The sequence below is a fragment of the Argentina silus genome (assembly GCF_951799395.1).
Source record: "Argentina silus genome assembly, chromosome: 12".
Lineage (NCBI taxonomy): Eukaryota > Metazoa > Chordata > Actinopteri > Argentiniformes > Argentinidae > Argentina > Argentina silus.
In genome coordinates this window covers 11,324,185-11,337,789 of record NC_139666.1, presented here as the reverse complement: position 1 = coordinate 11,337,789, position 13,605 = coordinate 11,324,185, and the positions used below count along the sequence as shown (strand labels likewise).

At 41.3% G+C, this 13,605-nt stretch overlaps 1 protein-coding gene across 1 annotated transcript; it reads right to left on the bottom strand.

Moving 5' to 3' along the window:
- Nucleotides 1–8,351: 8,351 nt before the first annotated feature.
- On the bottom strand, nucleotides 8,352–12,724 carry LOC310813488 (myosin-IIIb-like; the record flags this gene model as incomplete). The annotated part of the gene is made up of 6 exons (XM_083682522.1): nucleotides 8,352–8,501; nucleotides 9,393–9,469; nucleotides 10,151–10,250; nucleotides 10,495–10,599; nucleotides 11,213–11,347; nucleotides 12,578–12,724. The coding sequence occupies 6 exons, from the start codon at nucleotides 12,722–12,724 to the stop codon at nucleotides 8,352–8,354; spliced, it is 714 nt and encodes a 237-aa protein (XP_083538648.1).
- Nucleotides 12,725–13,605: the final 881 nt, after the last annotated feature.

Sequence of the window (13,605 nt, the reverse complement as noted above, 5' to 3'; positions counted from 1 at the left end):
CACAACACAACACTGTAGGCAGGAGTGTGATAAGACAACGGTACCAATCTAAACTCCTGCTACCTAATCTACGCTGAAATTCTGCTTCCTCTTTCTATCAGTGTTTCTACTCTGGAAATTCATTCCCAAAATTCATTAGTGTCAGGACATTAAGCAGAGGTTGCAGCCATTAGTGGAGCGGCGCACCCGGGATGCTAAACATCAGGCCACTTTGTCACAAAAGGCAGCTCTTTGGCTGCACGAGTAGACGCTGGTGATGCATTTATTATCCTGAACGACAGTAGACACCCACACACACAAACGCGCATGGGCAACACACACACACACACACACACACACACACACACACACACACACACACACACACACACACACACACACACACACAGAGGTCTGGTGGAGAGCTGAAGAGGCTTCACAAACAGCCTGCAATCCCTGATAACATTGTCCAGCCTCCCCACATTGTACCCTGGTGGGCTTTTGTTTGAGGAGATTATTTCTGATCTGATATCTTACAATCCATTACCTCACATTAATACTGAGAGCACAATTCAAAAAGCAGCCAATGAAAAGCACTGCGACTGCATGTGAAACAAAGTAGAGAAATATGGCTGTATCAATAGTATAATGTGTTAAATAAAACATTGCAGTATCAATAGTATAACGTGTTAAATAAAACATTGCAGTATGAGAGTCAAATAATTATCATGTGCCTCAGCAAGTGTGTGAGAGATGAACACAGAGAGAATAATTGATGTGTTTTTGTTTTAAAGGGACTTGATAAAGACATCAGTTTCCCCAAGAAAAGGAGGTCAAAACGCCCATGAATCAAAACAATGAATCACTTGACGCTTGTAATGAACAATGCGAACAATAAGAAAGGTGTAGAAAATAAATCTACATAAAAACAGTACAGATCTACTTGGACATTCTCTCTCTCTCTCACTCTTGTGGCTAAATCTCCTAAATCCATTTCAGGTTTGCTCTAACAGTATGACTAAATATCGGGCTTACTGAGTTGAGGGCTTAGTCACAGGCAGACAACTTATGGAAATCATGTGCTGAGTTCATCACTTGTATCAAAATAGACATGGAACAATGAGGCCACAGGGCTCTACACCTACAACCCAACAGCACCACCTATTTGTTTACTAGTGTGTGGGCCTCAGGCTCTTGCCATCTCCTCAAGCTCTCTGCTCCACCTATGACTAAATCAGTAGCATCAAAAAGGTAATGGTATTACATAATCAAGTCAACATTTTCCCACATGCATTATGAAACAGAAAGAGCAGAGAGTATGACTGTTTATGTCAGCATTAGCTTACAGTGTACAGGTACAGTAATAAAAACAATGGATCTCATTCTGCCACTGCTTTTGATTCATCACTGACAGACCTGCAATCTCTGACAAACGCACTAACAACTAACACTAATAAATGTGTCAATTATCTCTAATGACAGTGGGTTTACAACTGCAAAGTTTTATGTTTTCATTATTAATAACAAACTAATAATCACTAACCTTCAATACAATATACCACTAATAATAGCACAGAGAGAAGATAAAAATGATGACCCACAAATAACCTCCTTGAGAAATTGATTTTTCTCTCTCATTTACGCTTCTTCAACCTGCCCTGCATGGTAGATATTAAGGTTGTATATTTGCGGAGACCATCATGGGTCAATGTTGACATTATTTGTTTTGCACACTGGAGGAGGATCGGATTACTTATCTGGTCCTGAGATAAAACAGATAATTCAGTAGAATGAGTTTTTTCGTGTGTGGCAGATTTATACTAGCAATGAACTGCAAGGAAGATAAAAAAAAGCCTGATAAAATCTTGCCTAAAAATATCAATTTGAATTCCCTCCATTTCCAGTTATCAAAGGTTGCCTAGTAACAAATGCTTAACCAATGCACCCTATCCATTTGGCCAACACTGAAGTCATCTCATTAAAGTCCATTCAAGATAGCCAAATGAATTTACATTTTACTATTGTATGTTATACTACATCTGCTGCATTCGGCTTTTAATGTTTGGAAAGACATAATATACATATCAAATTATCACTGTCATCATCCAACTGCGTTGGGGCCAGTTGGTGGCAATCACGTCAAAGAGCATGAAAAAGACATAAGCAAAACATATGTCATTACATAATAATTGTTATCTGAAAACGCTGAATCTCTTACTAGAATCCTATCCATCCATCACTGTTCAGACCCAGGTTCTTCATCACTGTACACATACAGTAACACATCAATCTGCTCAGGAGGAGAGAGAGGTAAAGATACTTACTGGGCGATGAAGTGGCAGAAGCTTCTGCACCATTGCTCTGGATTGCGTAATGTAGGGGAAGGATTTCTGAAACAAAATACACAACACAACCAAATGAGAATGCTGTTATTTTGTTTACTTTAACCGTAATACTGTATCTAACCAAAACAACACAGTTGATTGATCATTTAATTGTGTTGGCATAGAATGCATGGCACAGTGCAATCATGAGACCGCCCTGGGAGTAACACTAGTTAGAGTAGAGTACTATACAGTAGAGGCTGGTTGGGTGCCAGGACTGTGGCAGCCAGAGAAAAGTGAGAAATTATAACAGCTCCTCAATTGTCTGGCAGGAAGCATCTGCCAGGGGAAGCAAAAGTTATGGGAGCAGGTTACACCTCTGTCAGCAGCATTTACGAAGGCCATCTATAATGAGGCAAGCACCTTTAAAGTAGTTCAGTGTGGGATGTCAGGAACCAGTACCATGGCTGAACTGCTTCTGGGGAGTTATCTCACTACAGACTCCAAAACATCCTCATCCAAGAGGACGGCCAGACCATGGAACAGGGGGAGATGGTGAAGGTGGGAGTCATGATTACAAACAGACTCAGCATAGTCATGTGTGTGTCATACAACTGGAAGAATCCTTTTTTTACACTGCAACTCTCAGACTGCTCAAATAGAAACTGTGACTCCGAACATTAACTACATCCATCTTAGGCAAGGAAAACTATCAGGAACCAATTGTTCTAATTCATTTTTATCCCAAAACATCATCAAGAACAAAGCTGAAAGCTTTTAATAAACGAGAGCCCTATTAAACATATTTATTTTTTCTGAGAAAATCTGTCATTCTTTGTAGCGCTAAGTCACTCACATCTTTGATAAAGATTCAGACAGGCAGTCCTTTCTGAAGTGCAGATCAAAGCCAAGTAACTGACTGCTTCAATGCAAAATATAATATGAGCCTGAAGCAATGCTCAAGCCTTGATGTTGTACCGGCTGCACTGCTTATATATTACAAAGTCAATACACCAGCACATTGGTGATAACACTGTCAAGTACCCTCATTGTGCTTTAGCAAATTCAGGCATCGTTTTTTTTTTTCTTCCACTATTTGTGAGAGCACTGACTCATATTGTAAATCCAATTGGCTTATTTAAATCTAGGTCCAGGCTCTACCAGTGCTGTCAAATGTGTGACAAAGTGGATTGAGGAGAAATTGGGGCTTGTCAGCACCACAACTTCTGAAGCCCAAAGTCTTGTTACTAAGCTGGCGAGAAAGACAAAAAAAGTCTCATGTCCCGCTTGAATATGATACTTAATATGCAGAGCTCATAATTCTTGCAATTTTCATAATAGACATGAAACATTGAGAGAGATATACATGAATCTGACAGCCAATGTCATACAGTAGGTAAAATTATACAGTATATGCCTATAATACATTACATTATCAAACACATAAAGAGCAAGGGCACAACCAAAGCCAAACTTTGAAGAGGTAACATTATGAAAACAAAGCAAACCTGATGGCCTTTACAGCCTAGACTGTAGATAGAGGAAATAAAGACTTATTCTTTAGATGGACCTCCCACTCAAAATCCAGCTCATCTATCACCACACAGCACCAACACTTCTGTTGAGCACACATGAGTGAACACGAAGAACTGCTGCTTCATTTATCTCTGCTGCCTTCAAACTCACACAGACCACACGGTGGGGGACTGAGAGCTACATACATACTCTAGTGTTCATGGAATAACTGCATAACAGACCGAGGCATTCTAAACACTCCTTTGCGCATGATTGGAATGTCAGGAAACCAACACCCCTATCTCCTCAGGTCGAAACTGCCACCATGTCAGACGCATAATGCACCCTATCAGCTAGAGCATATTGGAAAAAAAGGAAAGGATACAATAAATTGTACACTCAGTGTTGCGAATTCTCTCTCAGTTGAAGTGACAAATCGACACGATTTTTTCAAAGACAAAAAAAAAAAGATAATTAGATAATAAAACACAACTCTGTGTAATACTACGATACAATTGCTTGATTTTTTTTGGAACAACCAGAAATGAATCTTCAAAACAAATACCACAATAAGGGTGAAAAATAATTATGTCGAAATAACAACATTTGTTACGAAGCCAAGGTTGCCCTCTAAATCATGACAAGTAATTACAAAAATAACTCCAGAAGCTTTGTGTAGTTGCAAATACCCATAGAGAAAGAAATAGAAACATGGGTCACATACAGTGCAGCATCATCCCACAATATTCTCAGAGCCTATCTGTGATGGATCGACCGGCTGACATGAAGTCAATAGTAATCTGCCACAAACAAAGGCCTCACAATTGTTCTGAAAAGTCTAGGATCTTTAAACGGGCATTTGTGCCAGAAGCTATGTGAGTTAACATTGAAACTTACTTATCACAATCGAGAGGTCTCACAGGTTTTAGAAGACTAAACATAAACCTTAACCTCTGCTTGTGAAATGCCAATTTATTCAACGATTGGTAAAAGAAAAAAAGAAACAAATGGTGAAAACTGCAAGAACTGTGTTGACATTCACCCTTGACTGCTTTGCTCTGCAGCCATCACATTATCCCTGGCTTTCAGCAGGGGTACATCCCCCCTACCAGAACCCTGGTTTGGATTCTGCTCGCTTGGCCCATGATTTCATTAGACTTTCTTGCCTCTGACAAGCCATCATTTACTCCTATCATCTCCCTCAATTCTCGTCTCCCTCAGACAGATACAAGCACAGTTATATATATGGCTAATATCCCCTGGGATCTGGGCGAATAAACACAGCCTTGGACGTCTTTGCCAATTACCTATAACCTTCAAAGCCTTTTACACACATCTCCTTATGACTTTACACAGGGACTTTCAAGGTTTGATAAATACAGCACAGAGAATATCGGCTCAAGCAATTAACCTTCCCACATATTGAATATCTGAGAGCATCATCTCAAGTTTCCATAATTAATTCTGCAGTTAATGGTTTTACAGCTTTACCCTTTTACATGCTCCATTACCCACATTCATAATAACCATGGCCCCCACATACATGACATATAGAGCAGGCAACATTACATTCAAACTTCCCATCATAACATAGCGCATATATAATCATGTGTTCCTCAGTGGAGGATATTGGCTTGGCTCTTGGGAGATAAGCAAAGAAAAAAAGCATGTAGCATCTACAATATTTAATAACAACGAGAATCAAGTGATTCCAGATGATGAAAGTAAGTAGTTCAGCACAGAACAGTATAGCTGATGTGCCCTGGTTTGGCACTGACAGGGACTGTGCATGTCCTGGTTTAGCCTACTGAGAGCACCATATGACTAATCCAATCAACCCAGGGAAAGTCATGTCATTGATACTCTAGTCAAATTCTCGCAAAGAGGATTCGAGCTACTAGCGCGATCATTTCCCTAATATCCTGTTCAGATTTGGGACCCTCGTCAAGGATCCCAATCTAAATCCTTCAGTACCCTCAATATGATCCTTGAGGATCCTAATACAGATCTTACTGTAGTGTGCCAGGGTATATGCAGGGAGAAATATCACTAGCAAACCTTGCAGGTCACCAGCAAACAGTGTCAGATGATGCAAATGCAATTTACTGTCACCACTGTGTTATGGTGGTGTTGAAGCCATACAATTCTTTGTATTGGTGCCATGTGTGACAAAGCCCAAACAGCAGGTAGAAATGGAGAGGAGGAGCAGAGCAGCTTCCCTGACAGTGATCTCCACTCCTCTCACCATGGTGGGAAAAAGATGCCATCTGTCCCAGTTCCCAGAGCACATCTACAGCTCTATCACATGGCCTGCAGTAGTCTTGTGTTCAGACCTGGTGTCACTGGCCCCAGAGGCCCGCGGTGATGGTGATGGGGCTGTTGTTTTATCTGCATGGTCCACACCCTAAGGCCACTCCATCTGCTGTATGTATGCATGCCACAGAGGAGATGCTCTTGAGGCAGTCAGGGGTTTAGTCTCTCTGAGCCAGCAGGAACAGCCAAAACCCACACACACTGTACAGCCGACCACAACGCACAAGATAAGTGCAGCTAGATAAAAATGCATCCACTAGATGTAGTCTAGACTGTCTCGTGTCCACAAGATACACAGACAGTCGCTGTATCCCAAATTAGTTTTAACCATGAAAATAAAAGACAATTGTGTTTTTTCGTACTGTATAAGCAATCATGAAGCCATAGAACACCCATGTCCTGAATCACATGTTAGAAGGGTGAAGAGCTAATGTTTTGGAGTAGAAGTGTTCATGGAATTAGTACAGGAGAAAATAGTGTGCCTTTGAATGGACTGTGTTGGGAGTACACTAATGTGTGCAAGGACATAAGAATGCAAGGGTCTAGTCTTTAGCATGTTTTAGTGCCAGAGATGATGTTCTTCCCGAGGACAATATCAGGAGAACCCCCAGTCTGACTACAGTACGGCTTATGAGGTACTCAATATGAAGAGGTAGTGAAGCGAAACCCATGCAGCAGGAAAAACACCATCATTAAATCGAACTATTTACAAACATTAAAGCATTTCAGTGTATCCCTATGATTTCTGCACTCACTCATGGTAGAGCAGATCTACTCTCACAGATACAGTACACAGATTTGTAACACATGTCCATTGTTTAGAATAGGGCTTGAATATGACAGAAACAAGTTAGACAACCCTCTCCTTGTAATTCTGACTGCCTTGCTGCCTTGATGGGAAAATATATTTGAGACAGATGACATGTTAACAGAATCATTTCACGGTTCAGTGCCCTCACACTGTGATTTATCCTGGAGCCGCCCAGCAAAGGGTCCCAATTCAAGAGATTCATGGACCTGGGCCAATTATCTATTATGATTTGAGAAAGACCCCAGCCTCAACAACATTAGATTATTGCACAGGCCTAATTCTATTCATACTCCAAATCATTCACAAGTCTAACAGTCTCAGAAAAGGGTGATAGAGAAACAGGATGAAAAAGCATGAAGGATGGGAAAAGGATTATGTCTTTTGCTATCATGACCTCTGGTAAATGCTATCTAAGGGCACTAAACAGCTTTCACACTTAAAACACAAGCTTAGTACAAAAACTGCTCTGGGACTCAATTATTATTATTATTATTATTATTATTATTAATTATTATTGCTCTCCTAAGATTCATCCTTCCATGGATAAAAAAAAATCACCATTTCAGCACTACACAGAATTTAGGAGCTGACCATTCTTTACACAAGTATTGTTCTATCCTTTCCAATCAGATGACTGAATGCATGTCTCCTCCCAAACCAAGCTGGGTGTTATCCCAGGCACTGTGATTTGGGAGCGTTTGTTTGTTTGACCAGGACAGCCTCCTCTGATCCTGTCATTGCTGTGACCTGTTTTACGTTTCTGTTGAATTTGGTTGTGATGAACTGCTGCGGTAGCTCCCATAACTCCTGCTAGCCCAACACATGCATGTCCCTCCCCTGGCTCGGTGGGGTGGAGATAACATTGTGACGGGTGGCTGGTGACAGCCTCAACTCAGTGTGAATGGAGCTAATCACCAGAGCAAATTGCAATCAGAAGGGCACATCCTCACCAAACCGGGAGATAATTACACGATTGTGCTGATAACAAAAGGTCAGCCACTTGTACCATCAAAGCTTTTCAAATAATCATCAATCAGAAATTGTGTCTAGATTAGTGGGGATATTGAGATTAAATAACAGCCGTAAGAGTAAGGCCAAACGTTATTTCATTTAGTCTTGATGAAGATTTGATCAGTTATTATAATACTATTATTTTATTCCTGATTCAGTGTATTTCTAACTGTATTTCATGAACATACTGTATATGGTTACATTGAGGATGTCAGATATATGGACATATTGGAATTCAATTCTTTTTATCCCATCCAAAAAAACCAGAGCTCTACACTGATCCACTCCTGGATTCAGTTTGTCACTGTCCTTAAGCCAATATCCAAAGGTTTTATGAAAGCGTGCATTGATGCCTGTCTGCCACTGCCAGCTGTGTGGAGACGGCGCCCTCTAGTGCCTCACCGTGGGATCTTGAATAGGGCTTTGACTGGGTGCATTTCAGACAGCGGGGGGTCTCCGTCAGCCAGTTCAATGGCTGTGATGCCTAGGGACCAGACGTCACAGCGGGCGTCATACGAGTAGTCATACTGCTGCTCACAGGCAATGACCTGACACAACACAGAGGGAACACAACCATGAGACAGGCATTTTCTATTTTGTAAATTTGTTTTTGCTATTTTGTTAATATTTTGCTATTTTGTAAATTTGTTGTTAATATTTTGCTCATATATTGTTTTTTATGTCCCATGCACCAACCTCACCATGTCAATTTCCTGTATGTCCTAATATACTCGGCCAAATTAAATAATTCTGATTCTGATTCTGATTCTGACAAGCAGGCAGCCACACTGACTAGTTGCTGTCAAGCCACTGGAGGCAACTAACAATAGTGAGGTGCTGTTGATAAGCTTATTCTTTCTTTGAATAATCTCTCATTATTTCAGAAGCTGTAATAAAGTAAGCTTTAGACAGACAATAAACCATTTCTAAGACTACTGCATGGTCAAATGAATTAGACAATTTCAGAATGCTGGCACACTGAAACAGAGTAAGAACTGTGGGTTCATTAGATCATCTGTGTTGCCATTGTTATGAGCCTCCTCCCCTCACCGTCAATAATCATTACAGAGACCCAAATTTACAGCTGAATTTATTCTAATTACCCCTGAGGACACTTCGTAGCAGGCCAATCATCGTGCCTCATTTCTGCCAAACAGTAAGCTGGGGGCAGCAGACTCCCAGCTATTAACCTTGATGCGACCTCAAGAGCAGGGCGCGTGGAGGGGAATGCACAATGACCGCGAAGGAGTGACAATAGAGAACAGTCCAACCAGATAACATTAAACTGGAACATCTCTTTCAGCAGTGCATGTAGCACACGATAATACAACCACGTCGTGTCAAAGACAATAAATCCATAAAGTCTTTGTATTAGCATGCCATTGTGATATTAAAGGCGTTTGATGTGACGTATACATATAGAAATAGAAAGGGCTAACCTCAGGAGCCATCCAGAAGGGAGTACCGACTGATGTGTTTCTTCGTAAACGTGCACTTGTCAGCTGGGCAGAGACACCTGGACAGAATTCAAGATAATTAAAATCATGACATTCAGTGCGGGGTTTAGACCCCAAAATAAACAACAGTATTCAAACATTGGAGGAAAAGCATTTGTGTGAATATGCTATGATTGTGCATTTCATTTTACAGACTACATGAGTGAATCAATCAATTAAAACTTGGCATATAATTTGCTGTGGCAACCTTCCATACCACAATAAATTGGCAATAATAATTTCAAATTAAGTGGCAGATTTTTATCAGCATGAGTCCACTTCATTTTCATCACACACAAGACATAAACATGCCTGGGGCAACTCCAAAGTCATTTACCAGAACAGCTTTCTTTTTATATGCAAAAGAATCAAATAACACAATTTAAATGAGCAATAATAGCCTTGGGTTAAAGCTATGGTCCATGAAATGCAAAGATGTTACATAGGATAGGGAACGAAGAGGACTGCATCAAAGCATTTGTCCATATGCTTGTATTTTTGTGATACTCTTTACCAATAATAGTCACAGGCTTTTCTGAAGGCTAACAGCAAATGGATTGAGTGCCATTCATCAGAGATGAATCATCTGTTAAACAAAGACCCATAGAAAAGCTTCCCAAGACCTCCCTTGTGAAGAAATATTTTTCCGCAAGCTATACTTAGGCCAAATTGCCCCTCAACAGGAAAACAAAGGCCATTACCAAAGTCAACGAGTTTGACTCCTCCCTCCGTTGTCAGAAGGATGTTGTTTCCTTTGACGTCACGGTGGATAATCCGGTTGTTGTGTAAATGCTGAAGACCCTGCCAGGCAGAAAGGAAGGAAACCAAAGAGGGGCTTAATAGGCGTCAGTAGCCCTATTATTAAAGCACAATTTGAATTGAATTGTATTACAAATAAAGCCGTTGATGGCCATTCATATCAAAGAGCGCCCCCTGCTGTTTTAAAGGATGGAAATCTATTACTCCCACACCCTACAAACTCTGGTACTCTGTGTATGCATATCACCCCCTCCTGCCATTAGGCGCTTTGCAGTGGGCCTCTCACCAAGAGGGCACCGTATAAGATGTATGCGATAACGGGCTCCAGCAGCCGCTGGCCTCGCATGAGCAGACCTTTGATGAGATCGGTGACGGAGCCCCCGTTGCACAGCTGTGTGAGAGAGAGAAACATCAGTGAGTCCTCCATTACTCACCACTGCTGTGGATTATGATTCATGACCAAAGCCATCTCCCACACACACACACACACACACTCACACACACACATACACACACACATACACACACACACAACTAGGCTAGAGTCATGGTGGCTCTCATCTAAAACCGCTTTCAAACCACTGCTGTTTTCATGGTAGGATTTCAAATTTCTTCAATGTCAGAGGGGGTTCTCAGTGATATTCTCAGCTCTATGTTGGGTTTTGTTCTAGTCAATTAAAGTGGATTTGCTACTTGTGATACTTCTCAACCCAACAACAACAACAAAGATGGGCAGCTATCACTACTGAGCACAATGGGACCATGTCGTTTGATGAGTACACATGACTTGGTTATATTGCCTCCCATGACATCATAGTATATGAAGCCATGAATGATTAACATCATACAGTGCACAATTCTGAACGTGGAGCATAAAGATAAAGATCTGGCTAGTAGAGCTGTTTTCTAAGTGAGAGAAAGAGCAAGAAAGAGAAAGAGAGAGAGAGAGAGACGGAGAGAGAGAGAGAGAGAGAGAGAGAATAGAATAGCACATCGGACCTCACCTCTAGAACCAACCAGAGTTGTCCACCTGAGAGGTTGTCTGACTTGTAGAACATGCCAAAAAACTTGACCACGTTGGGGTGGTTGGACAAGGACCTCAGGATTGTGTACTCAGCCTCGATCTCTTCATCAACATCCTTAGACAAGGATTGCACATTAACATGACACAGCATTTGGCTTGAGGAACAAACTCATATTGTACTGTATAGAAACTGTTCTTGCACAGAAATACAAATGTGGATTTGAGGCCAGTCTTGGTGGCACGAGAATACAAAGTCAACACCAAATCAACAACTGTCAATTATACTGCCTTCGACATTTCTAGACAGGGTTTCTACATCAGATTATAAGGAAACAAAAAAACATTGAACCCTCAATCAGAGCTAACAACCCATAAACAAAATGAGAAACCAGGCTAGCTCTTGGTTCTGGAGCTTCCTCTCTATCAGTTTAAATCTCAGTGGGAGTTAAGAGAAACAGTCAGAGAGGCAGAATTCCTCTTCCTGGATGTCTGAGCGACACTGTCAGCAGGCTAATCAAAGAGAGGGATGAACGAGAAAGCAGCTACATCTTCATACCCAGGGAGGGGCAGGCAGATAGGCAGGCAGGCAGGGGGCTAGCAACTCCACCAGAGAGGGATTGTAGCACTGACACAATCACAAGCAAGCCCTCAACCTGAGTCTCACTAACACAACATGGTGCCGCTGCAGGGGCCCCCTGGCATCAGCCACACCGACAGCTCTGGCAGCTAGCTAGCTGCACATCACTGAGGCAGCGACACGTAAATAAAGGGGATGGGAAACAGATACAGATGAGTGTGGAGAGTGGGTGGAGAAGAGACTGGAAATTAAATGAAAAAAGAGAGACAGCCAGAAGGGAAATATACCATGTAAGGGAACCGTAAACACAGAGGTAGTCAAGAGGCAAGGCGGAGAGAAAAAAGGGAAAAAGGGATGGCAACTTACTCTGTTTGTATGGTTGTGATACTGAGACAAGCCAAACAAAAGTAAAAAAATAAATAAAATAAAAAAAAGCAAAGAAAAACGTCTGGTGAAATACAGGGAAAGGACAGTGGATCTAAAGCAATTCCGCTCCCATTCACCAAGTATCATATGACCCATTGATATGAATGTGAGATTTATTTCATTGGCTGATGTTGTATGGATAATACACCTGTACTGCTCATGTGCAGATCACTACTAGCCATGTTGCTGAAGTGAAGCTGCATGCAGGTTGTCCTGCCCGTGTTCCTGACATATAAAGAAAGTGAACCTTATTCTCCTCATTATGAACCCTCCCAGAAGAGACAATAAATCAACTCTCTCCTATTACATGAACATACTGTGTGTATTTTTCAATTGACTTACATTGATGGGGTCTAGGACTTTCACTGCTGCCTGACTCCCATCCTTCCTGTTGTTCACTCTGTAGACTTTTCCATAGGTTCCTTTACCAATGGTCTCTACTATATCCCAGTCACCGGAGGGATCCGCCAGACTCTCCAGACCCATCATACTGGCCTTGTAAGGGAACAGTCCATACAGCGATCTCCTACGGAAAATCAGAAACATGGAGATCAAAGAAAAATGCTTAATTAACGCAGATATCAAAGATTGGTGAGTTGAGAGGTTTTTGTTATTACACACAGGGAATAAGGAACGATTGTTCTTCCACTAGTGTTACTATTTAACAAAAGCAGTTGATGTTAATACAATGTTGTTGCTCGGATAATCACGGCATCACCATACATGCATAGGGGCCACTTGAAGTGTAACCAAAAATAATTACAAATCTCAATTGGTGTCTGTGTCAACTGGTTTTGCAGCAATACAATCATCAATGTTGATACATTTGACTGCTCAACATTTTGGTTGAGCCCTGGTTTTTCAAATCGGCTCCTGAATCTGAGATGAATACCTTTGTTCACACAGCAGTTCACAACTGTTCTTCTAAATAACTGCATTATCTTTGTTGTTAACTTGAGTGCAAAGTTGAACAAATCCAAATGGTAATCCCTTCCATCACTCTCTCCTCTCTAGGGAAAGCTCTGTTAAGCAGGCAACGTGGCACCACAGCTTAGCCTCAAAGAAATTCACATGCATATGACTTTTAAAGCAGTACCGCTCTAAACACTGTTCTATTGCACCACCACATAAACTGCTTATACACTATAGGTATACTGTACACAGTTTAAGCCTACCTGTAGACCTACTGTATGCTCAGTGACAATGCTATATTTACCAAGGGAGGCAAGAGCGGAAGAGAAAGCAAAAGACAAGCCAGGTGAGTGTACTTACATTGAGTGTGTTACTTCCCTCTGACTCATCAAGCTTCGGACAGCCAACTAATGACTGACGTGTCCCAGGTGATCATAGTATAACATCACCAATACCTC